General features: G+C 33.5%; 2 protein-coding genes across 2 annotated transcripts; both read right to left on the bottom strand.

Moving 5' to 3' along the window:
• Nucleotides 1–2,323: 2,323 nt before the first annotated feature.
• On the bottom strand, nt 2,324–3,630 carry LOC132058242 (uncharacterized). Its single transcript, XM_059450795.1, has one exon. The coding sequence runs from the start codon at nt 3,480–3,482 to the stop codon at nt 2,529–2,531; it is 954 nt and encodes a 317-aa protein (XP_059306778.1). The 5' UTR covers nt 3,483–3,630; the 3' UTR covers nt 2,324–2,528.
• A 912-nt stretch (nt 3,631–4,542) lies between these two features.
• On the bottom strand, nt 4,543–8,385 carry LOC132058243 (uncharacterized). The gene is made up of 5 exons (XM_059450796.1): nt 8,115–8,385; nt 5,483–5,581; nt 5,252–5,360; nt 4,943–5,157; nt 4,543–4,820 (listed from the first exon to the last, which is right to left on the bottom strand). Exons 1-4 carry the CDS (start codon nt 8,348–8,350, stop codon nt 5,056–5,058), a joined length of 546 nt encoding a protein of 181 aa, XP_059306779.1. The 5' UTR covers nt 8,351–8,385; the 3' UTR covers nt 4,543–4,820; nt 4,943–5,055.
• Between the last annotated feature and the right edge of the window lie 17,009 nt (nt 8,386–25,394).

Genomic DNA, 25,394 nt, shown 5'->3' on the forward strand with positions numbered 1-25,394 from the left:
GTTCTTTTTTTTTTTTTTTTGGGTACTTTTTCGGTCTTTTCTTTCCCCTTAGTCTTTTTCAGAACATACATAGTTGGAGTTCTTGAATTTATTTTCAATAAGCAGCAATGGCTCATAGCACTTCTGACGTATATAGTTGGAAAATATCCGATATCCTGTTCTGAATAAGAAGCCAGTTATATGATACAGTACTTCCTAACTTACCCCGTCGACGTTATCTGGCGAGATAGTATTTACGTCCTCGCAAAGTCGATTCTTACATTTCTTTGCAAAAGAACTTAACTACTTCAGGCTGTGGGTCCCTTTATTCTTTGTTTTTATAATAGGCAAAATTCATCCAATAAATCAGGAGATTTGGTGTCCTATTCCTTCATCGAGCTGAAATGCTATCACAAACACCGAGTCCATAAACGCTTGGGAAGTGAAAGCTAAACCAGAGAATATTCATGATACACGAAAACCATCATCTGCCCAGGATTATGTTTCACACCATCTGAGTTCTTTCGTCAAATCCAGAAGAAGAAAATGAGAAATCATTTTCCCGTAGGATTCAAATTAGAATTTCTTGCAAGAATAGAAGCTGCAGGTTGCTGCCCACTAAAAGATATACAGGGTTCTGCACATTTTTGGATCACAAGAAGCAAATTAAAGATGAGATGAAGCACATTGAATAACAAAACAAAGTGGCATCTAAACAATCAAGTCCCTTTGAATAAGAGTTGCAAACATTCTGAAAGTCCGTATGTATGTGAAAAGCAGAATTCTCAAAAATTCGTTACGCCTGTTTCCAGGACAGGCCTTTTGTTTAGTTTTTTCTTGAACAAACGAGATTCTGGATGAACACCCAAGATTAAATGTAGGACCTCCTAGGCATTGATTACAGAATAATCGGTAACTTATCAGAGAAGCTTGTTTCGCTGATATTTATCACACTGACCAGCAAAATGCTCTCTCCCAAAGCCTGTCCAAAACCAATCAAAGAGAAAGGAAGCATTTCCAATCGCAATTTCTGCAACAAAATGAAATTCATCCAAGGAGGTTTGGGAGGAGGGGCAGGCAGGGGAAGATGCCAGAAAGATGTTGTAGTTGTGTTTGAGTTCAGCCTCTGGATGTAGGTAAATATAGTTAAATAATTTTTAAAAATATGGATTCATACTAAGTTTGTAAAAACTGTCCATGTCACAGAGGTTTAGTGGATGCAATGGTTATCCGGATGCAACGGTTATCCACATTCACTGACCTAAAATTCTAAATCCGTCTCTAGAGGGAAAGGGTTGGCAAACGCCCCAATTTGAGAGATGACAGGCCCGTCTGTACATATGCAACTGTTTGCTTGCGAATGTCATACAGGGGAAAAGGGGACAAAGGTATTCACTTCACCATCTTGTTGTCCTGCACTACTGGTGATTGAGAAGCCAACTGTTATGATGGTTAACAAATGACCATCTTGATCAGGAGGAAGACCAAACCTCATTTTCTAAAGAAGCATTTCGTAATCATCAATATATGCACTAAAAATGCTTTTCAGGGTTACTCTAACTCAAGTATGTGAATGTCTTTTTGTGGCTCATCATTCTATCTAAGGATTTCACAGCAACATTTCTACATGTCAATGCAGCTTTGTCCCGCAACTGTTTCATTTAAGCAAGAAATCTTGGGACATTAACCATTAAGCTTAGAGTTCACATCACAATTGCCAACACCCAAAACTTAAAAAATAAAAGTCAGCACCACAAGGTTCAGATATATAAGATCTTGACAAGGACATTCATAAGCATAAGAACACAGGAACTACAAACCATCATAATATCACTCTCATAATATTATTTTCACACAAGTGATGTAGACAGGACAATGTATGAAACACGCCAATAACCAAAATTCTGCAGCACCATGTACAAAATTGCCACTGAAACAAATTTAAGCAGACATTAGATAATGGTTGAAGGGAATGTTCTCTACAGCTCCTTCCCATCATCAATAAAATTATTTTACCTTATCAGAAAGAAAATGTTCTCTAGAGCTCCTCTTGCTACAATAAATTGAAGATCCAATTCACAACGCTGCAGGTACTTACGAAAGGAAAGGATGCCAATGGCTCAACCCAAGATCATCTCAAAAGTAGCAGCAAAGCGCATTAGCAACCAAATAAGATCCGCTTAAATAAGACCGTGAAGTGAAGATTGGACATCAAATTTATAGGAAAACAGAAAGAGTAACTACCATTCATTTTTTTGAATGATGCATATCTATTTTTCAGGTCTCAAAGCTTTGATCTATTTAGGACCAAACTAACAGTTACCAAACTAACAGGTCTCAAAGATGCTACCAACAGTTAGAGCACTATACACTACAAAACCAAGCTAGTATATCAGAATTGCACCTACACTACAAAGAAACACAAAATCTGCAAAATTACGAGGTTAAGCTGCACGTAATGCTAATGTCTCGCAATATTTCATCAGTAGGCACTTACTAAGCTAACAAAAGCCTTACTAGGCCATATCCACTCTTTCTTTAATAGAAATTCACGAGAACCCTTTATTGAGGTTCTGAATTGAGCAATACATTTTCCTTCGCGATCCAACTGCATTAACTCCCATATCCTTAAGATCCTCCAATGTTAGCATTGGTAAAACCTCATCATCAACCTGATGAATCTCAAACAGTGATAAATACTGTCCAAGTCCCAACTGATTCAACCATACCTTAACCCCATTCCTCTCAGTATCAGTGGGGCCCTCCTCAGAAACCCTAGTTCCTACACTCTTCCTACTATTCACATTACCAATTCCTCTATCAACAATGTCAACACCCATGTTCACATTATCATTAATTTTGTTATTGTCATATGAATGAACTGGGCTATGTCCTGAATCTTCCACATCAGTAGTGCTGAGTATTTTGTCATGTTTTTCACTATCATTAGCTTTGGAGGAACCCCAACCAGACCTGATTTTCTTGGTTACTGTGCCTTTCTTGGATTTCAAACTCCTAATTTTCCAAGTCCTACTATCAATGTCAATACCCATGTTCAAATTATGATTAATCTTGTTATTATTGTCATAGGAATGAAGTGGACTATCTCCTGAATTTTCATTATTCTCCAAATCTTGAACATCAGTAGCACTGACCATTTTATCATTAGCTTTGGTAGTCCAACCAGACCTTATTTTCTTGGTTACTGTGCCACCTTTCTTGGATTTCAAGCTCTTAATTTTCCAACTAGCAATAGCAACATCATCCAAATTTACATCTCTGTTATCATCCTCATCAACAACATTACTCCAATTATTCATCTTTTTCCTAGAACTGCTATTCTCATTAGTGTTAGTATCAACTAGGGCAAGAGTTATATTCTTGGAAGCCTTGTTAGAAAAATGGTTACCACCAATGTCGCCTAACCTGACGCTGGGTCGACGGTGGCGTTTTGACCCGACGTTGTCGTGTGCCGCCATTCCTCCGCCGTGTTCCTCCGACATTTAAAACTCCGGTTAGGGTTTATGGGAATGTGAAGACAAAGGGGTACATTGAGGACTTTAGGGTAAGTGAAGGGAATTTTTTGTTTTGTTTAGAGGTTGTTGATGAACAAAGTGAGGGCAGAGAAGAGAGGAAGGTTTTGGAAACTAGGAAGGACTGAAACATGGAATATATATAAATTCTAGATGGTTGCCACGTATGCTGGGTCATAGATTAGACTACGGTGGGCTCCATTTGGCATGGCTGGTTCCACCACCAGTCTTTTTCATTTTTTTTTTTGGCTTAATACATCTATTATACCTTTGTAAATTTCATTTAGACATTTAAACTATGACTTATTTTAATTAAACATTGGAATATATGATAAAGTATTTTTATTAGACGCTTTTAGTTCAAATTTTGAAAAAATATTTGCCTGTATTCGAAAACGTTTATTAGGTAGTTATTGTTGGAGTAGTTTGAACCTTTTCCGGGAAACAAGACTATTTGAAATTTGATTTAAATTTCAAATTTTAGCTAAGTGTATGTTCAGAAATAATACACCTTTTACGAATAGTCTTCTTCTTCAATTATAAATTCATGTTATCTATGCAGTGGCTAAACATTTTGAAGTAATATTTTTGGCTTTGAGAAATTGTGAAGAAACTTGCATGTATCCCCTAAAGAATATACGAGAAATATTTTTTTAAGGACAATAAATTTATTCACGCCTCAAAAGTTTTCTGTTCTTTTTTTTAATAATTAAGTTAATCACATAAAACATGTTATTTCTTTTAACCACAGATAGTGTAAATTTTTTACACAATTTTACACTATCATAAAGTTGCACCTATTACGTAACAAGTTGACTAACACTTTTGTCAAGCGAACAATGTTTATCGTAATGACAATGTTTATCTTAATGATTTACCTGTAATTACCTTAATGATTTACCTGTAGTTACCTTATACGTAACTTCGATTGTGTAAATATCTTTAGAAAGTCACTACAAAGAACTTAAACTCATTTGAGATAATATCGAAAGCAGGATCCAGTAGTTATTAGTCATAATGTTTATTCATATAGCCCAAGTGGAGTCATCCAATACATTTTTCAGTTCATACAGATGCAGTTACACGGTTTGTACTCTTTTCAGTGGAGGTGTGTTTCCACACTGAGATGAACCAAATTCTGTATCGAGCTGTGCCTTTGTAAAGAACTTTGCTACAACTGATGGACGATCAGTGTCTTTTCTTTGCATTCATCGCACTTGATTTCGCTGATGGACCAGATATAATTCGCACAAACAACACGACGAGGAGAACTACAGAAACATGGGATCCATATTGTGCAACTAGCTTCTGCAAAAAGACGACAAGTATTTATAACGACCTTCACTTGCTTTTTCCATTTTGTGGCAGTAAAACTGAGAGACTTTGAAAAGTGGAAAAATGGTTAGAATAAAGAAGAGGTCTCAAGTTACCTTTGCCTGAGAGTGAGCAGCCAGTGCAAAACAGCCCCATTGGTAAAAGCAGAAACAATGTTTAGTCAGAACAGCAAGAAATGTCTAAGTAACAATTATAAGGAAACCATATATCATGCTTGTGTTAGGAGGAAATAAGTTACCAAATCTAATTTGTAGGCAACAGTTTTTTCTGCCAAGGTTTCTAGTGCAGGAATTGGGGTAGAATATGCTTCCTGCAAATAGTCAACACATTAAAAAAATAGAATTGAGAAATAAAAGGTTGATAGCTACCAAAAAGTCTCTTAACAGAACTTCCATTAATCAAACCTGTAGTTTTGATTTCGTAGGAATACGAAACGTTATGACAGCAGGCGCACTGTAGTAAGTTGTTTTCACTTTGGATTCCAACTCAAAAGATTGAGAAACATGAGAGCCACTGTCAACCACATACAACAAAAGAATAGTAGTGAATGAAACAAACAAACTAGAGAACATTTTAAGAGCCTCGAGGAACAGGATGTGAATACAACTTTGAATATGCAAAAGGTTTACACTTACGCATCAAGCTTTTCCCATGAATTGGACGTGTTTCCAGCCACGAAATCAAATATTTCCGAAGACCAGCTATCATCAGTAAGACTTACATCATATATAGCACTGCAAAAATTCAGAAAAGATAAATCAAGTTTCTTCAGATAGATTGAATGTATCATCCTTTCAAATAAAGGGTAAAAGAACAGGACCCAGTAGTAGATGTGCATGACTACAACCACAAATACACATATTAACTTAGCATACATGTTTACAATTGAAATAGGAGAACAATATGAAACTATGGCAAATAACTAATGCATATCGACAAAGATCAAAGAATTTAGTATAAAATGATGATATTTCCATATTTGAAAGTAATGAATCACCAGAAGGATCAGAGCTCAAGTTCTCAGCACGACTAGAAGGAAAGATTAAAGAAAACAAATTGCAGAAGTGGCTACTCGAATCATAATTTAACTATTAAGGGCGCAATTTACCAGAGCTTCTTAAGACCGTGAGTCCGTAACAATCTCTACACAGCGATTGATGAATTATTACTTATTAGTAGAACATATAGTACTTATTACTTGGAAGGCATAGATACAATAACAGAAATAAACATAAGTACTGATCTAGAGAACTTTTTACTGCCTGCAATTCAACAACATGGTCTTTCCCTGCAAGTTTAATCTGCTAATTTGTCATTTCCTTCATTATTTCTCGGTTCTAGGAGAAAATTTTGAAAAACACCCATGAAATGCTTTCAGGAGTTGGGATTCAGTGAAAACCATTTGTATAAGCCAAGGAAAGAACCAAATGTTTGACTGGTATGCGGAAAATGCCTTGATCAAACCAATATCCATTGTTTGGTTCCTTGAATTGTTAGATATACTTACTCCAACGAAAAATATTTTCTTGCAAAGTAGATAATTGACTTCCATCACTTACTAGGGGTGGCAAATGGGCCATTTAGGCTAAAGTTGGGCGGGTCAAGATGGGTTGAACCTATAAATGGGTCAAAGTCCAACCCAGTCCAAAGCTTGTTTGGGTGAAGATGGGCCAGGTCAAGATGAGCTAAATGAAGATCATAACCCAACCCGCCCAACTTAACCCACCTTTTCAACATTTTGAGAAACTAAAAATATCGATGTTCTTTGATTGTGATATTCTCTCGCTCATGCTTTTCTAAATAAACGGTGTTTTGAAAATCAAATTTAAATATTTTTTGGATATAAAAAAAACCCAAACGTATTCTTTTACAAAATAATAAAGATATTCACTGTAAATATTTCCTCATAAGTTATCCCAATACATAAATTATATTCGAAATTATTACGAAAATAAATCAAAAGAAAATTAAATGTTAATTGACGTAATGAATATTGATTTTGTCTGATTCCTTTATGATTGTCTTACATAACTAAGAGTGACAAATGTACGTCGAATATGAGTGGGTTGAAAATAGGTTAAACAAAAACGAAAAAGCATAGACCCAACAGAAAAAAAATTTAAAAACTTAAAAATAAAAAGTTACTAGTAAAAAATTTTAAATAAGGAAATAAAAAATAAATAAAAATATTTTTTTTAGAAAAAAATAAACACTTAAATAATAAAAATAATTACAAAAATAAATTTAAATAATAATTAAAAAAGAAGTCAATAATTTGCAGTTTTTATTCTTATGAATGGAGGACAATTGTTGAGTTAGTTTGGGAGAGGCTCGTTTGATGGTAAGTTTGAGGCTTAATGATTTGTGATGGGTCGATTTAAGCCTCAAATCAAATCATCCATTCAAAATCACTTTATGCCCATTAAAGCTTGGGCGGGTTGAACGGGTCAAATGGGTTTGGGTTTGGGTTAGTTTTGTCACCCTACTTATGATTATCATTTATCACATGCCATCTCCTTTTACACTCACCAAAAACTAAGAACACTGTAGGAACGTTATGTTTAAGGATAACATATTTTCCACAGAATCTATTTCTCATTAAAATATATTACATCATACCTTGTCCTATATTGAACAAATAGACGTGGACATAATAACACAGCTTTATAATTTTAATTAGATAGATACGTATTTCATTAAACCAAACTCATACAATAAAAAAAAAAAAAAAACGCAGGAAGAAAAAGATGGCGAATTGACATATACTTCCTCCGTCTACAAGATGTTTGACTAAGCACGAAGTTAAAAAAGGAAGGAAACTTTTGAATCTTGTACAAGTCAAAGAAATTATTGTGGCCAGAAATCATTTCATTAAGGTTAAAATAAAAATTTTAGGATCAAATTATAGACAAATATAGATATGTGTCATTCTTTTATGGATCACTAAAAAGAAAAGAACAGACATAAATTGGGCCGGAGGTGTACTTTTTTGCACTGAAGGCTAGCTGAGCAATGACGTAACGCATTCAGAATTGGAAAAAAATAAAATTGAATTGATACCCAATTTCCCTGTGAAATTCACGATCTCATTTTACAGGTTTATTTCAAGAATTAATCCATTTTCGTGTAAACAAAAAGAAAAAATGCAAGCCTTTATAGAAAGCCTGAGAAGTGACAAACACACATACACATAAATGCAGAAAACACCACATGAGTGTTTGAGTTTGAATATTAAGAATACATAAAGAGCAAGGAGTATATACTGACAGAGATCCATGATTATAAACGTCAATTGTAACGAAGACACGTTCTTGACCGGACTTGAGCTTTAGGACAGAAGCCTTCTTGTGGGCCACCACAAACGGAGTTTGGGCTGTCGCCGTTAAAGAGGAAACAGCTAAAAGAGCAAAGATGGTGAAGATTGTGAATTGTGCTGTCGACATTAGGAAATGTTTGGAAATGGAAAATGCTGTGAACGTGTTACAAAATATATACGTATACATACTACTAGGGTACTGGAAAAGAGGTTAATGTCAGAAAGTGGGCTTTACTAGGCTGTCCGTATCTCAATTTGTCCTGTTATAGTCCAAGGAAGCCCACTATCATAAACAAAAAAAAAAAGAGAAGGCGGTGCGGGGTTTGGAGATCATGGATAACTCCTTCAAATAAAAAAAAAAAAAAATTACCCGCTCATACCCTCATTACTTTTGTACCCTCAGAAAAAATTAAAAATATTTACCCGAGATGCCTCCCGATTACCACCAGTTATGATATCAATATGATATATAAATATACTGAGATGGTATCATTAAAGATAGGGTTGGACATAAATACCGAAAATTGAAAAATCGAACCGAACCGAACCGAAACTTCAACAAACCGAACCGAACCGAACTAGTTTAGTTCGGTGTTTGGTGTTCATCGTCAAAAAATCGAAACCGAAATAGCCGAACCGAAGTTTGATAAAACCGAACCGAAAAACCGAACGCGCACCGAAATTTAGTACATTACCCAAAAAAATTAAAATAGTCCAAGCCCATTAAGTTTAAAGCAAAAAAAACCCAATTGTAATAAGTTCTCTTTTGCATTTGTATCCCTAATTTCCACTTCAATTGAAAAAATTAAATATCCTTAACAAAGAAAGGTAACTAGGATGTCTCTTTAGGATTAATGTATATCCTTTATGTGTTTTCTTAATTATTCTTACGGTATGTATATAACACCTAGTAATCCTATGTCATGATTATAGTTTTTTCTTGTGTATCTGTTTGTTTGATTTTGATTTCAATTTATCAGTTTTATGTTTTATTGCTTTTGAGAATATGAATTAGTGTCAATGGAATCGCTTTTAATATTATATTAAAAAAACCGAATTGAAAAAATCGAAACCGAACCGAACCGAACCGAACTTTAAAAAATCGAAACCGAAAGAACCGAACCGAACTAGTTTGGTTCGGTGTTTGGTGTCCACCTTCAAAAAACTGAACCCGAAATAGCCAAACCGAAGTTTGATAAAACCGAACCGAAAAAACTGAACGCCCACCCCTAATGAAAGATGCTTCAGTCCTTCTCTTAGTCCTCTATGATACCATCATGATATATAAATATATTGAGACAGTATCATATATGACTGCTTCAATCATTCTCTTAATCCTTTATGATACCATCATGGTATATAATATAGCACGATTATATCGCGGAGGAAGGGATTTCGGAGAGAGGGGCGCGTCAAGTAAATAATTTTGGGCGAGGGAGTATAATGGATAATTAGTTTAGAAGGGGCATGGGACGGATAATTGTTTTATGTTTGGGTAGTATTTCAGTTAGTTTCCCTAAAAAAAAAAAAAATACTACTCGAGTAAATTGTTTGACTCAAGATAATATCAAGGCTTTTCTTTCACTTACCTTTATGCTTTTCTTTTTGGGTCATTTGCACGATTTCCCTCTAAACGCACTGTTCTTTAATTTTTATCCCTTAAATTGGTGATTTTTAATTTTTGTCCTTCGCATATCTTGTGATTTCTTTTTTAATTTTTAACTAAGCAGGGGTTCGAATCTGAAGTTAAATAATTTTTAGCGAAGGACAAAACTTAAAGACCACTAATTTGAGGGACAAAAATTAGACCAGTGCTTTTGAAGGACATTCCACATAAAAAAATGTTTCTTTTTTAAGGTTGCTAACTCTCCTTATTTTTAAACTCATTTTTATAAGTTGATGAAGTTAAAACATTATCAATAGTCCATCTATTCAATTTGTTTTTCTTATTTTTCTCTTGCTCCGTTTCGAAAAGAATGTCTTTTTGTCTTTAGTAATTCTTTAATTTCAACTATTCACGTGACATATCTAAGAGCACCATTCTACATATCTTTAATTAAGAATACAAGATTCAAAATCTTCATTACTTTCTTAAATTTCGTGTCAAGTCAAAATCAGATGAACAATTTAAAACAAAGGAGTACTAGGTTAAGAAGAATCAAGAGTTTGAGCCCAAATAAAATAAACTTTGTCCTTCTGTTTGGGGTTCCAACCCAAAATCTGGTACTTGTTACGAGGCTAGATTAATTTTAGATTTGGTTGGGGAAGTCCCGTAAAAGGTAAAACGCCATAGATTAAGATAATTTTATTTTCGGAGTTTGAACCAGAAATTTTGATTAATAAGAAAGAATACTTATTACAGCATCACAAAGTCCGTAACCTTTGGTGGTAATGGATTTTTTTCCCTTATATTACTGAAATTTCAATTCCAGTGTATCTCGTAGAGGGGGAGTATTATCAATAGAATAGGCATTCTGGATCGAGCATAGAAATAAGATCGTTATTTGCTTGTGAAAAACTTTCTTTTCTGAGATTTTAGCAAATTAACAATGGCTTGTTTGGTTAAGTTTTCTTGAATTTCCTTTTAACTTCATAAAATCCAAAGGGAACTACAGTTAAATACATTCTTGTTATGCTGTTTAAGTTTTCTTGAATTTCCTTTTAAATTAAGTAGCTTCATAGACACCAAAGGGAACTTCACTTAAATACATTCTTTTTATGCACAAGCTTTTCCTCTAAACATTTGTCCAAAAAATAAGTCAGATGCCACCTTAAAGATCAAATCAGTTCTTAATGTCAATGGAACAATATCCTCGATACAGAATCATGTTTTCAAATGGCAATCAATGCCAGTCCGAATTGGAAAAAGGAAATTAAATTAAATATAATATGTCTCCTTTTGAACTCTGGAGTTTACAGTATATCTGTTTCATAACCAGCTGGAAAAAGACCTATATTCACTGAAACTGATTCGTGCTCTTAAGTATTACTCGCTCCAGATCAAAAAGAGGGTACACTTAGCTGCCGTTTGGCCATAGATTTTGAGAGCATATTTTGAAGATTTGTTTTCAAATCTTTGTTTGGTCATAAAATTTTGACAGATTTTGAAAACAAATTTTCAAATCCCAAATTCCGGCTCAAACTTGTTTTTGGGCCAAAATCTATGTTTTGTCATTTTCAAAACTTTTAAAAACTACCCCAAATTTTTGTATTTTATAAAAAAGCCCCATCTATATATGACCTTACTAATTTTATCTACCATGTCCCCCCATTAAAGCCGTATCTATCATGTTTCCACAATTAAAGTAGTCTCTTCTATAAAGTGAACGAGCTAAGCAGTGCCCAAATAGTAGAAGAAGAAACCCTAGGGAAAATTGCTCTGCCAACTGTAGAAATCCATTGTGAAGATAAAAATGTATCTTTGTATTGTAATTTGAATTGCAATAGTTAGTAAGTGCATTATTAACAGTTGTTATTAAAATATCATGTTGTGCATAATTTGGGATTAGCAATTAAATATATTTTGTATGGTTGGGTATTCTCGATAATTTTTAGAACTTATGAGTATAAGTAATGTTTCATGCTTTCCAAAACAAAAAGTGAAATATGTTTTGGAAAACAATGGCCAAACACATTTTCAAAACTTGAAAAACTTCACCAAATCAAGTTTTTCAGGAAAAATAAAATTTGGAAATCAATGGCCATACGCTAGCTTAGCCATTTGCACACTCTTTAAGAAAGTACTAACTCCTAGACAAAAAAGGATAATTTGACTAAACTGTCCCTAATTAAATAGGTATTGGGATATGATCACATATCACTTAATAGGGCAAAACTGCAAAAAATAAGGTTAATTCTTTCTTGATTTAATACGTAAATACTCTTTTTGACCCAAAAAAAAAGGCTAAGTGGAAACTCTTTTTAATCCAGAGGGAGTACTATAATATAAACAGAGGAACTATAATATAAACAGAGGACTTTTTATAACAACAATTTTTTTAATTATTAATAATAGGTTTTATGTGTTAAGTTTTATTTCAGTAAATATTTAATACTATAAGGTTAAAAGAAAGTATAACATCTTTATAAAAAAAAAAACATATGAAAAAGTACTATTTAACCGTGTGATTGAGGTGATTGTGGAAAAATTGGGGAGAAATGGTTATTTGGCCCTTTAAAAACTTATTTAAATTTTATGACTTTTTTACAAGTGATCTTCATTTTTTACACATAAGAGGCCTAAAAAAAATACATAAAAGATCCGAAAAAGTCATTTTCTTATATTCAAATAGTAAGAGGATGGGATATCTTATTTCCTCGAAAAATTGGAGATCACCTTTACGTGTGAATGTAAGTATGTAACTACATTGTGGGTAATTTATATTCCGACATCAATAATTTTTTGACTTTATTTCCTTTATCATAGTAAAATTTGTACCTTTTATTCTCGTTTCTTTCCCTACTAAACTATTTATATTAGAAAAATGAGCTTACATTACCTAAAATATATAATGTATATAGTAATTGTTCCGAATAGACGATAGTCCATAAGTATGAGCCTAATGGAGAAATGATTATAAAGAGGAAGACCTGGTGGGTCTACAGTTCGATATGGGTCAAAGAGGCGAGTCGTTTGATCCAACTAATCTTTATTCTTTTGGTCTCATTATCATGGCTGGATTTTCACTCGAATTCAACCACTAGTCTTGACTGTTAGTGGATGCAGGAACCATGTTCAATTCTGTGACCATTCCGCTTGGCAATGCAGAGATCATAACAAACAATCCTTGGACAAAATTTTCCACCATGTTTGCTTTCTCAGAATTTTTTCTCTTTTTATTAAAGTTCTTGAAAATCTTCAATTATTTATTTCCATTATCAGAAGTATTGTGGATAACAAAATTAACAGAGGAACTTGATGGTTGAATAGAAGATCACATGCACGAGTCTCACTTTCAATTTGAATGTGAGGTTGAAATTGTTTCATAGTTAATTTTTCAGCAGAATGCAACATTTTTTTCTGTAATTATTCTAGAAAGAAGGCAACTTCGAAGGAATTGCACCTATCTGAAGTGCATCAGGAATCTTAATTTGAAGATCTTTATTTTCAGCTTTGACCGACACTTGAAATTCATTAATCTGATCCATAATAGGCTTGGCATCAATCAATTTAAATTCAAAATACTGTAAAGCCAGGAATTTATCAGTACCTCGCTTTTCATTCTGGTATGTGTTCTGCAATGCAACCCATATTTCTCTCGGAGACTTCATGCTATGATACAGATCATAGAGACGATCTGTCAGAGTATTCAGGATACGTCCACGACATAGCAATTCGTCTTCTTCACGTTTCTTCCTTTCTGCCTTGACTTTATCAGAGTCTTGTGCAATGCGTTCGGAAATTACAGTCAATTCAGGATCAAGGATCTAGTAGATTTTCAAAGCAGTAAGGAAAAAATCATCTTGTTCTTCCAGCGAGTAAAATTTGTTCCGTCAAAGCGATCAAGTTTGATGAACTCCTTCGAATTATTAACAACAGGAAGTATTTACTTTACGATTGTTAGAAAATAAGAGAAGGGAAACTCCGCGGCGTGAATAAGTTTACTGTACTTAAAGAAATATTGCATGTATATTCTTTATGTATGTTAAAGATTCTATAGCTAATAGCTTCCAGATAATCATTCATATTTTTAAAATTTTAGTTAGTCTTTCCAGACAATTTTGAAAGATTATCTAAATATTATTTTCAAATGATGCTCATCTGATTTTACTATAAAATTGGTCAGATTAACTCCTAGTAGATTAATTAACTTTGGTGGTGTGGGGCAGTGCGGGTTTATGTGCAGCGAGGCATATTGAAAACAACAAGTGATATGCGCTATGTAGAGCAGGTTGAAGTCTTCACGGGTTTAAGTAGATGTACAACCGCTACCACACAATAGCGCTCGCCATCCCTAAGATCAAGAGATGAAGTTAATTTTATCTGTTTCCTTTGCGTGATATTTGATTGTTCCGAACGGGAAAATACATAAATACTCCCCCAACGTATACTCGGATTAATTATGACGCACCCAACCTTTGCGGGCAACCTATTACCCCCCCCTTATTTTTTCAGTATTTTGTGGCCTTTTAGGGCCGACATGGCACCCAAAAAAAATTATAATTTAAAAAATGGAGTGAGAGCAAAAATACTTTTTATATTTTAATAAAAATTAGTTTTTAAAAATTTATTTATATCCTCTCACCCACCCCCACCCTCCCTTTCTTCCACATTTCATATGCCCAATTGTTAAAGCTTCAATCTTTATTGATTTTGGAGAAGATTTAGCTTAGTTGGAGACCAACCCAAATGCTAAATGTGAGTCCTTTATCATCACCTTTATCACCACCGCCACCACTGCCACGTCAGCACCACCGCCATCCACCACCACCTCCAAAATGTGTGCATTTTGCTCCAAAAACGATAACCTTGGAGAGTAAACACTCTAACCACGATAAAAACAACAATAAAAAGCACGATAAATCTCATGGGAAATCGAAAAAGAAGGCAAATTGGGGGAAGAAACTAGGATTTATGTTTGTTGGGTCTTGCAGGTGTGTGTGTTGGGATTCTTGTTGATCAAGAGAAGACAATTAACTTTGAGTATTTGGTTTTGTTTCTTTGCTATATCTGTACAATCTCGAATTTTTTTTACCAAAGTGGGTGGGGGGGGGTGGCGAAATGAAGAAGAAGAAGAAGAAAGGGTGGCGGCCTGAAATCATAAACACTCTTTATGATTGATGATTAAATTGAATGTGTGTGTTAATGGAGGAAGAAAATTGGTTGGTTAATTTCTTGAAAAAATATTTATGATTGATGAAAGAAATTGAATGTGTGTGTGTTGATGGAGGAAGAAAATGGGTTGAATGTGTGTGTGTGTGTTAATGGAGGAAGAAAATGGGTTGAATATGTGTGTGTTAATGGAGGAAGAAAATGGGTTGAATGTGTTGTTAATGGAGGAAGAAAATGGATTGAATGTGTGTGTGTGTTAATGGAGGAAGAAAATTGATTGATGGATTTCTTGAAATGAAGAAGAAGAAGAAGAAGGGTTTAGTGATGAAAAAGACAAAATTAATGGTTTAATGGTTAATTAGAGGTTAATTAGTCAGGAATATAATTAAATAAAAGTTAAAAAATCAAACGAAAAAGTGAAAGGACAAGCAGTTTTCGACGTGGTAGTGTCACATCACTGCATGGAGAAAGGCAGCAACACTTCCTCAAGAATCGAAAGATCAATTTTTTTTTTTTTTTCGCCACGCCGGGTTAAAAAAGTGTGACAAAAAATACAAAAAAAAAAAATAAGACTGTGGCACAGGCCACCCGCAGCGTTGTGTGCGTCATAATTAATTTCAAAAGATACGTTGGGGGGTTTTTTATGTATTTTCCCATGAGAGAAAAGAAGTTAAGAGTAATAAAAAGATAAGAATTAATGTTGGTTTGTTGGTGAATAAGGGCAATTTTGATCCATAAGGATAAAGTTGGAACTTTACCCTATATAATGTTGATCAGTTGGTAATTAAGAGCAATTTTGAGCGAAAACTATATCAACGCGAATATGGATGAACAAAACATATAAATAGAGGTCAAAATTAAACTTTTTCACAAAGCACAAAGGTGAATTTAGAGCCTTTTCCAAAATAATAGACAAGGATAATTATGAAAGAAAACCACACTAAAATACAATTGTGGATAAAGAAATTTTATTAAATTCAATTGTAAAAGAATTTCTGGATTTACAACTACAGATATTAGTCCAAATAAATATTGCGGATTAATATCATTTTGAACTAATTATTTAAGTCCAATAATCATGGATTTAATTAAAGATCCCATTTCTATCGCCATCATTATCGCTATAAATAATGAACGTACCTAATTTTTGCTGCTCAAAATGTCATCTTCCTAGAGCTTCACTTTAATATTTATTATTAAAACGACAAATGGTATGTTGCTCAAACAGCAATTTACAGTGTCATGACATCGCACAAACGACACGCCAACAATCAAAGGCCAATCGAAGATGCTACGGCGTGCAGCATTACATGTCGCTAATCAAAATATCGATGTTACCTTAGTTCGATTGGTCGAAATAAACTGTCTTTATCACAACTCCTCCATCCTACAACTATAACAGTGGCCCTATAATTCAGAAAGCGGATTTTCGTAAATTCTAACAAGGTTTTGCAGGAGGAGGTTTTCATGATCAAACGCCGCATTTCTCTACAAGCCTAAAAGCTGCTCAAGCATTCAAGTATTTCTCTAGAAGTTCTAGGACCCGCACGATGATTCAAGATCGTTCGTTCTCAACCGCATGCTCGTACCAAGACCACTGTATCTGCGCATCAAGCTCAAAAGCCCTTGAATTCAAGTACAAGTCAAGATCAAATCCATCAAGTCAGTTAATGTGCCTCAAAGCCTCAACTTATCAAGCCGAAAAGATTTAATAAGCAGGAATTATAGCATCGTAACACTCATATTCTGAAATCAAATACAACGATTGTTGCGATATTTTCCTGTCTTGATTATTATTTTCTCGACGCGAATTTTATTATCTACAACAATCTTATTTTTCCTTCTTACTTTATATAATCAAGGATACAAACAAAACATCCTATATATTCCCTAAGACCAAGTAGAATCACGATCCATATAATATGTTTCAAATAAACACAATCTGACCTCACCTCCTATTTACAATAATCTAGAAAATTCTTATTTTTTCCATGTCTGACACAAATGTATGAGTTGTCAAACACAACAATAGACTTATCCTTTGAACCCCACCAAAAGTGACAAAAGAACAAATCTCTACCGATAAATATCGAGCAAAATGACCAATTAAAATCTTCATTTATGATAAGAATTTGGTTTCCAAGTTCTTTATTTTTCTACGCGCAATGAATACGCAGTTGCGGGGAATCTAGAGGAAGTTTTTTGATAACATGTACCTCGTACTTTTCGGAAAAGAAGCATTTTTTTGCTAGTAAAAGGTAAAGAGAAGTGATCAATAAGAACAAGAAAAAGATGTTGACAAAGGAGAGAGTCATAATGGAAAGAAGACGAGTGTTGAAAATAAAAGGGGAGAGAGGGGTTCTGGTTTTTATACCGTTTAGTCAAGTTCACAAAATCTTGATTCAAATTCCAACAATATGTACTTTTGTGAAAGAGAAAAGGTCCAAGTATACCCCTTTATTATAGATCTAGAGCAAATATACCCTCCACTAAAAATGACTTATTTAGAGAAAAGGCCATAAATACCCCCGAACTACGTGACATCTAAATGTCCCTCGAACTTATACTTAGTCGCAATTTCCTTAACTATTCAAAAAACTCCTATCAAATTCGTCTATTTTTTTATACAAACAAATAAGAGACAAACTCATAAACCATCAGAGATTAATCGTTAAACCATTCCTCGACTCTATATTTCTCTCCTCGCTTCCTTCTCCTCAAGTTTGTTCTCTTCTAACCTCAACTTTTTTCCAAGATCTCTCTCGCGTTTTGTAAATCACTGATCGCGTTGGTTAAAATCGATTTAAAACCGACCTAGTAGGTCGCTTTGTTAAAAAAAAAAATTAAAAATTGACGTCTCATTTTAAAAAATCGACGGTCTCATAAACTCACGAAGGTTTATGAGTTTGTTCGGCCGTTTGTATAAAAAAATAGACGGAGACCAAATTTGATAAGTTTTTGAATAGTTAAAGGACTAAAACCGGTAAATGTATAGTTCAAGGACCATTTTAGACCTACTCCCATAGTTCAGGGACTATTTATGGCCTTTTCTCGACTTATTTATACCTCGTCGTCACACAAATGACACAAATATACCCCTTTTCAGCTAATGGGAGTGAAAAAAATCAATTTAAAGTTTATATTTTGATTTTTTAATTAAAATAAAAGCCACATTGGGGTAAAAAAAAAAAAAAATATAACTCCTCTCGCAAAGTTCATGGGTAATGTGAAATCCAAGAGAGTCGATGTATTCTTATATTTAATCTGTCTCACACATGAACTTCTTTTGTCTTCTTTACTTTAATTGTTAATTTGGATTGATTAATTTTACGATCAATTTTTTTATTTACTCATCTTCTTGTTAAATCTTTCATATAGTTCGAAAATCGGTGCAGATGCAAAGAATAAATTGCAATTTAATTACTTAGGATTATTGAAAATAATAACGCGAATCATGAGATTTTGAGGTCTATTTTTAGTTTAAACCATTCTCTTCATGCGCCTCACCACCTTAATAGCCACAATTTGAAATCTGTTCACTATTTTTTTTTTTTTTAATTTCTCATGTTTAAAAGAATAATTCCGTCACATTTCTTCTCATTATTTCTCATTTTTTCACACTAAAGAATGAAAGAAAAAAATAAGAATGAAGAAAACCAAATAATAATAATTTATCAAATAGATCCATAGAGAAGAGATTTATTTTTTGGTAACTGTTAACTTTCAATAAATACTAAAGTAGTATTTAAAAAGCAACAGATCAACTCAATCGATGTACAATTTATTTACAATTTTCTCGTCATCAAGAAGGCCTTTTCAATCGATATACATTTTTTTCCATGGATTTTGTCCTTCTATTGATTAGTGGTGGAGATTGCATCATTCAAGAAAAAAGAAGAAAGAAGTTTTTTTACATTGATCGACATTGAGGATGAACATAAGTTTGGTCTAACAAATGGTGAGACTTAAAAGATTGATTTAAACTTAAATGGTCCCTCTCGAAAACTCAAGATTCATTATTATTTCAATAATCTTAAGTGACCAAATTGTAATTTATTCTTTACTTCTGCATAACTATTCTTCGGTGCATCTATGGTAGATTTAACAAGAAGATGAGTGGAAAAAAAGAGTTGATCATCAAAGCAATAAATCTGAATTAACCGTTGAATTAAAGAAGGAAAAAAAATCACGTGAGATATTAAATAAATGTACCCCTGAACTTTGCGTGAGAACTAAATATACCCCTACATGACCTTTGTTTTATTTTAAAAAATCATTTAAATTGACTTTTTCCATTCCATCAGCCGAAAAAGATATATCCGAGCCACTTGTATAACGGTAGGGGTATAAATAGGTCATTTTTTAACGGATGGTATATTTGCTTTAAATCGTATAGTACATGAGTACATCTGGACTTTTGCCTTTTTGAAATTATTAAATAACCATTAAGGTACTAACTTTTTTATACATATAATCAGGATAATACATAATTTCTCTCATCAACTTGTCCTAAATTTTTAACTACATACTTAAATTTTGTGGCAGACCTATCAACCCAACACCCTCCGTTGTTTTGTAATTACATTGCCAAAGATCGACTCGTACAAAATCATTTATGTAAAGTACATGTAGCCGCATGTCAAAATGAGTCAAAATATGACTCGGTTGAAATTAAAGTTGGTGGAAAAGAAGAAAATGAAAAGGAAAAGAAGTAGAAAAGAAAATTAAAGGGAAATGTAGGAATTTTTTAAAAATAAACAGTTATCCAAATTTGCCTCTATCTTTTGTGATTTGGTTTAAACTCCATTAATTAACCTATGGAATCATAGATGTTTTTATCATTGAAATTTGGCTCACTTACGCCTGTCACTAATTACGACCCTCCAGAATGATTAATGGGGGCCGATTACGCATTAATATTTTGCCACATTAGGTTCAGAATGATCCTTATTGATGGATGAAATGTTGTGGCATATCCAAGGGGAGGTGTCGTGGAGTATGTTACTTGCAAATGATATAGTATTGATTGACGAGATATTTGGTGGAGTTAACAATAGACTGAAGGTTTGCAGACAGGCGTTTAGGTTGAGCAGGAGTATGATGGAGTACTAGGAATGCAAGTTTAGTGACGCGGCTCATGAGGTGCGATGTGGAAGTGAGGATTCATACACAAGTTAGACCACGAGAGGGAGTTTCAAGTAGCTTGGATCAATAATCTAATGAAATGGAGAGACTGACGATGATTTTACGTACGTACACATCGCATCAGAACGGGATGGATGAAATGGAGGCTAGCTTATGGTGGCTTGTGTGAGAAGAACGTGTCACCACGACTTAAAGGTAAGTCTTATAAAGTGGCTAGACCACCTATATTGTATGAGGCGAAATGTTGGTCAGTCAAGAACTCGCATGTCCAGAAGATGAGTGTAGCTAGCGGAAATGAGGATGCTGAGATGGATTTGTGGGCATATGATGACGTTCAACTCCGATCTCCACCTAAAAGAGAAAATGTACACGGTCATCGCAATATAATTTACCTAATTAAGAGTCAGGATCGAAACCCACAAGAAACAATATACTAATTAAGACTTCGGCGGCAGGAAGAAGGGGATGTTTATCGGTATAGCATATTATATGTCGACCGAGCTTGAGGCTCGAGTCGCATTTCACCACTGACATATGCTCGAAAGATAAGACCTTTGAATTAAAGGGAAAGCCTGCTTAATTAGTAGCCTTAGAACTAATTAAGGTTAGTTAATAAAAGTTTAATTAAGTTATATAGATGGAATCGTGTAAAACATACTTACACAATCAGCTGGTCACTTCTTTAAAAGAAATTAAAATTGCATGTTACGTACGTAATAATAAGTATTGATTAGTGATCTAAAATTCTAGTACTACGTAATATGATGTAACATGTAAAAATGTACTGATCATATATAGCAGTATTAAAAAAAAAAAAAAAAAGTTACATTGTCAAACCTCCGTGGAGTGGACTTTAGGCAATTAATCGTTGGGTACCAGCCCAGCAGTCTTTATCTTCACGAAATACACCTCTAATTGCTTCATTGGCTGATACAGCCTTCTGCACTGATCTTCTGAATCTTGTAGTTTTGACGCGGAGTATAAATTTATATTTAATATTCATTAATATTGCTACATATAGTATATATGAACCATAATTTTAAAAATATAATGGATTCAATACTAAAAATCTTAAAAATTAAATATATAAAATTTAAATCTTGAATTCACCTTTGTTAACTCATACTTCTGTATCCAATTCTCTTTATTAGGAAGAGAAGGTGTTGCATGAAAGACAAGTGCCTCTCAGAATAGCCTCGGACGACGCCTACAATCCCATTTGTAGGATCAGATATAAACATTTAACAATAAAGTTTACATAGAACCCTGCATAAAGGGCTTTAGGCAAGTCATCCTTGGCTATCAGAGCAGGCTCTTTATCTTCATACAACACCTCTCTTCCACCTTTGATTTCTGATTGATGATGCCAATGCCTCATCCTACACATACTATATATAGGCCTACATTCAACTACAAATACTCTTGGCTTTGAAAGACTCAATTCCCACAAGTATTTATGGCTTTTTAATATTGGAAATTGTAGGAAGAATCAACTTATCTTGAGCGGGAATAAAGGAACGTACGTATATATTCTTGATTTTGTTCAAGGGACCAATTATTAATGTTCATTCAGCCCAGGGCTTTCGGTAGTGATATGGACTTGAAGATAATAGTAGGGAATGGAATAAAGATGAGCAAAATGAACGGAAGTACTGTACGAAAAGAGTTTATCATCTAAAAATTACATAATCCTATAGCTAACTTTGGCTTATTAATTGATTAATTAATTGTAATATAGAAGTTAAAGCGTTACTATTACCTCAACTTTCGTGAGGGAGCTAGTAGTATAACATTGATATAATACTTCATCCATGGGGCTGATATTGACTTTGAATTAATCATGACAATGAATAATTACTAGAAATATTTCACAGCTAATACAATCACTAGTGTGCCATCCAAACCACATTTCACAGCCTAATAATTAAGCGCTTGAGTTAAAAACAGATCACGCATACAATTGTTTGATGGGAAAACTACGTATATATACATATTAAGGAGAAATATTTATAAAACGTGACGATAATTTTTCTTATTTACAAAACATAAAGAATAATTACAAAACTTGACAGTGTATGAATACTGTATGAAGTCAAGTATATTGAGTCCAGAGAATTTTATTTTTTCTCTGCAAAATGTATGATTAGTGTATGAATACAGTATGTATATTCGTACAACTTTCATATACGATTCACACATATTTTTCATGCTCACCGGAAAATAGTCAGATCTGGTCGTGTTTGTCTATTCTGGCGTTTCGCCGTTGAAGCAACGCCGTTAACAACACCACACCGCCACCCCCGCTATCCTCTTCCCTCCGGCACCAGATCTCCGGCGTTGCTCCAGCGTTTCGCCGTTGAAGCAACGCCGTTAACAACACCACGCCGAAGTGTATGATTAGTGTATGAATACAGTACATATATTCATACAACTTTCATACACGATTCACACATATTTTTCATGCTCACTGAAAAATATTTAGATCTGGCCGTGTTTGTCTATTCCGACGTTTCACCGTTGAAGCAACGTCGTTAACAGCACCACCAAGCCGCCCCCGCTATCCTCTTCCCTCCGCCACCAGATCTGGCCGATTCTCTACCAAAGCTCCAGTGGATTCCACCGCCGGAGGATGGACGAAACCCTCGCCGGCGGGAAGACCATCAGCGATGGTGCCGTTTGGGTGTTGGAATGGTTTTTTTTGGTAGAACGTGTATTTGTATAGGTTTTGTAATGTTATGTTTTGTAAATAAAAAACTATCAACACGTTTCGTAAATATTTCTTCTTAATATGTATATATACGTAGTTTACCCTTGTTTGATTCACTAATTGGAGACTTAATGTGCTTACATTTATAAATGTTACTCCAGACATGACAACTATAAACAATATCTATTACTTCTATTTAACTTATATGTATAACAATAATATTTTTACACATTACAACAATGTTATTTACTGTACTTTATTTTCTAAAAAAATTTCTTTACCAAATTAGACTTATTACAGACAAATTACTTGTTGTTGTCGTAGATTACTTTAACCTGATTGTATAAAAAACTTTACCACTATAAATGTGTATAAGTTATTGGATAATTAAATAATTACTAGATCAAATAATATTAGGTATCAAGTGGGCAATCAATTTAATGGGAAAGTCACACAAAAACAAGATTAAAAATAAGAATTTAAAAAAAAATAAAAATATCAAAAGTTACAACTAATGTACTTTAAAAAATTACATTAATAAAATTTATTCTAATCTTTTAACTTTGTATTATATTACATACAATCTTTCATATCCTAAAATATCTCTCCTAATTAAATAAACAATAAAATGTAATTCTCTCACCTAAAAACTTACCTTATCAATCAAAAGGTGCTCTAATTTTCAATTTCATGTTCTCTCCCTTCCATATTCATTTCCTCAAGCTCCTAGAAATACAATTTTTCAAGCTTTGCTTTTATATACATATTCAAAGTCTTCTGACCTGCATTACGCCTCAGTATTTCATATTTGTAGTTTTTTACTTAAGCTTTTCAGATTTTTTTTACTTTTTTATTTCTAAGCATGTGTTACCACTTTTTCACACTATTTTTGTTTCTAAGGGCAAAATACTATGGTATATTCAAATTGGTAAGTGTAACTGAAAAGATGGTAGTAAAATACTTGTGGGTGTATTATATACTATATACAATATTATAATATCATGTATATGGTATATTCAAATTTGTAAATGTAATTGAAAGATGATAATAAATTATATGTGGGTATAATAGTAGGAATTAATATATTTAAGTTTGTATATTATATACATTATATAACATAATGATACCTTCTGTATAATATATACATAGTACAGCGTATTAGAATATAACTTATAGAAGATGGAGTGTATGAGCAAATTCTACTTAATGGAGTTTTTCTAGTGTTTGATGATAATGTTTCTTTATTGATATATAGTTGTAGGGACAGATTACTTAAATTTAGGGGGGGGGGGGAAATAACCTATCAAATTTAATTACCTTATTTATAGAAAAAATTTCATATTTAAAGATTTTCTCCTCTACTCATTTATAGAGTATATATGGTAGATTCTATAAATTAGAAAACAGTTGTAGATTACATAATTTAATACTTATTTGCTAGTATATAATTGTGTAACTCCCCCCAATTTAATTTGGCGTTTAGGCACTTGAAGATGCAAGAAAATGACCCAACTAGAACCTCCCTGAAATCTACACGTTTAGCTCAACAAGTGTCCCTTCTTTGACATTCCCTTAGCTTCAAATAATTTGATCCTTCGTTGAAGAAGAATCGGGAAGCGAATAAAATATAAATAATAGGATTTGATACTTGGTCACCTGATTAAAGCCCTAATAATATAAGATGGATATATCAAGTTTCCTTTTTCCATCCCACTTTTTCTCTAAATAATTTAAACTTTTGTAAGTGCCTTATTCCAATACTGTCTCTTTCTGCACCTATATTGTCAAAACCCAGACTAAAATTTAGCTTTAGTTTGTTCTATAATTTGACTTGAAGCAGTCGATTCTTGAGTTTTCAACATTTAGCTTTCATAGTTGAAAAGGTTATTCCAAGCTTCTTCATGAAAAAAGATTTAGCCATTAGTTTCGTTTAGTCTTATCGGTGCTGAGGTTGAATTATATACTGTACGGAATTTGTACATCAGCAGGTCACATATATGTATTATAGCAAAGATAACCGGAGTTATTTTAAGATTACAAATCTCACATTTTACGGTTACCTATACCGACGGACGATGGTATATATTACTTAAAATCTATTGATGCATAGGCGGATTCAGGATTTAAACTCTATGGGTTAAACTTTTAAATTTGCTTGCATGGACCCATTATATTTTTAAAGTTATATGTTCATATTACTATACATTACAATAGTAGATTTTTATACATAAATTTATCTTTGGTGAAATGCATTTCGGATAATCCCAGAATAACGTAATGGTGGATTTTCCCCCGATTGGTCCCCTCGTGGAATATGGAACTTTCTATGAAATTGAAACTTTTTTTCAGTCTTGACTTGTGTCGATGCTGGTTGAGAAAAACGTCGTGTGTCGATGCACAGAAATATGCAGATACTAAGAATATGAACATACAACTTTAGGATCAGATGCACACTCTAAGGAGTCAAGTAGCTCTATGCATGTATATTGAGTTCTTAAAAAAAAAGTCCTCGTTAACCTACCTTGAATTTTATAATTTCCACTTCCGATAATGCTAAATTATCCAGAAAATGTATGTGTCTTTACTCCTCCATATCAGAACTAATCT

The sequence above is a fragment of the Lycium ferocissimum genome, chromosome 5, assembly GCF_029784015.1.
Source record: "Lycium ferocissimum isolate CSIRO_LF1 chromosome 5, AGI_CSIRO_Lferr_CH_V1, whole genome shotgun sequence".
NCBI classification, from domain to species: domain Eukaryota; kingdom Viridiplantae; phylum Streptophyta; class Magnoliopsida; order Solanales; family Solanaceae; genus Lycium; species Lycium ferocissimum.

Excerpts from the sequence above, each read along its gene's own strand:
- LOC132058242 (XM_059450795.1), bottom strand. The coding sequence starts at position 3,482 with ATGTCGGAGGAACACGGCGGAGGAATGGCGGCACACGACAACGTCGGG.
- LOC132058243 (XM_059450796.1), bottom strand. The coding sequence starts at position 8,350 with ATGTATACGTATATATTTTGTAACACGTTCACAGCATTTTCCATTTCC. Across the intron at positions 5,361-5,482 it reads TCATGGGAAAAGCTTGATGC|TGGCTCTCATGTTTCTCAAT; the intron begins GTAAGTGTAAAC and ends TGTGGTTGACAG. Across the intron at positions 5,158-5,251 it reads CTACGAAATCAAAACTACAG|GAAGCATATTCTACCCCAAT; the intron begins GTTTGATTAATG and ends GACTATTTGCAG.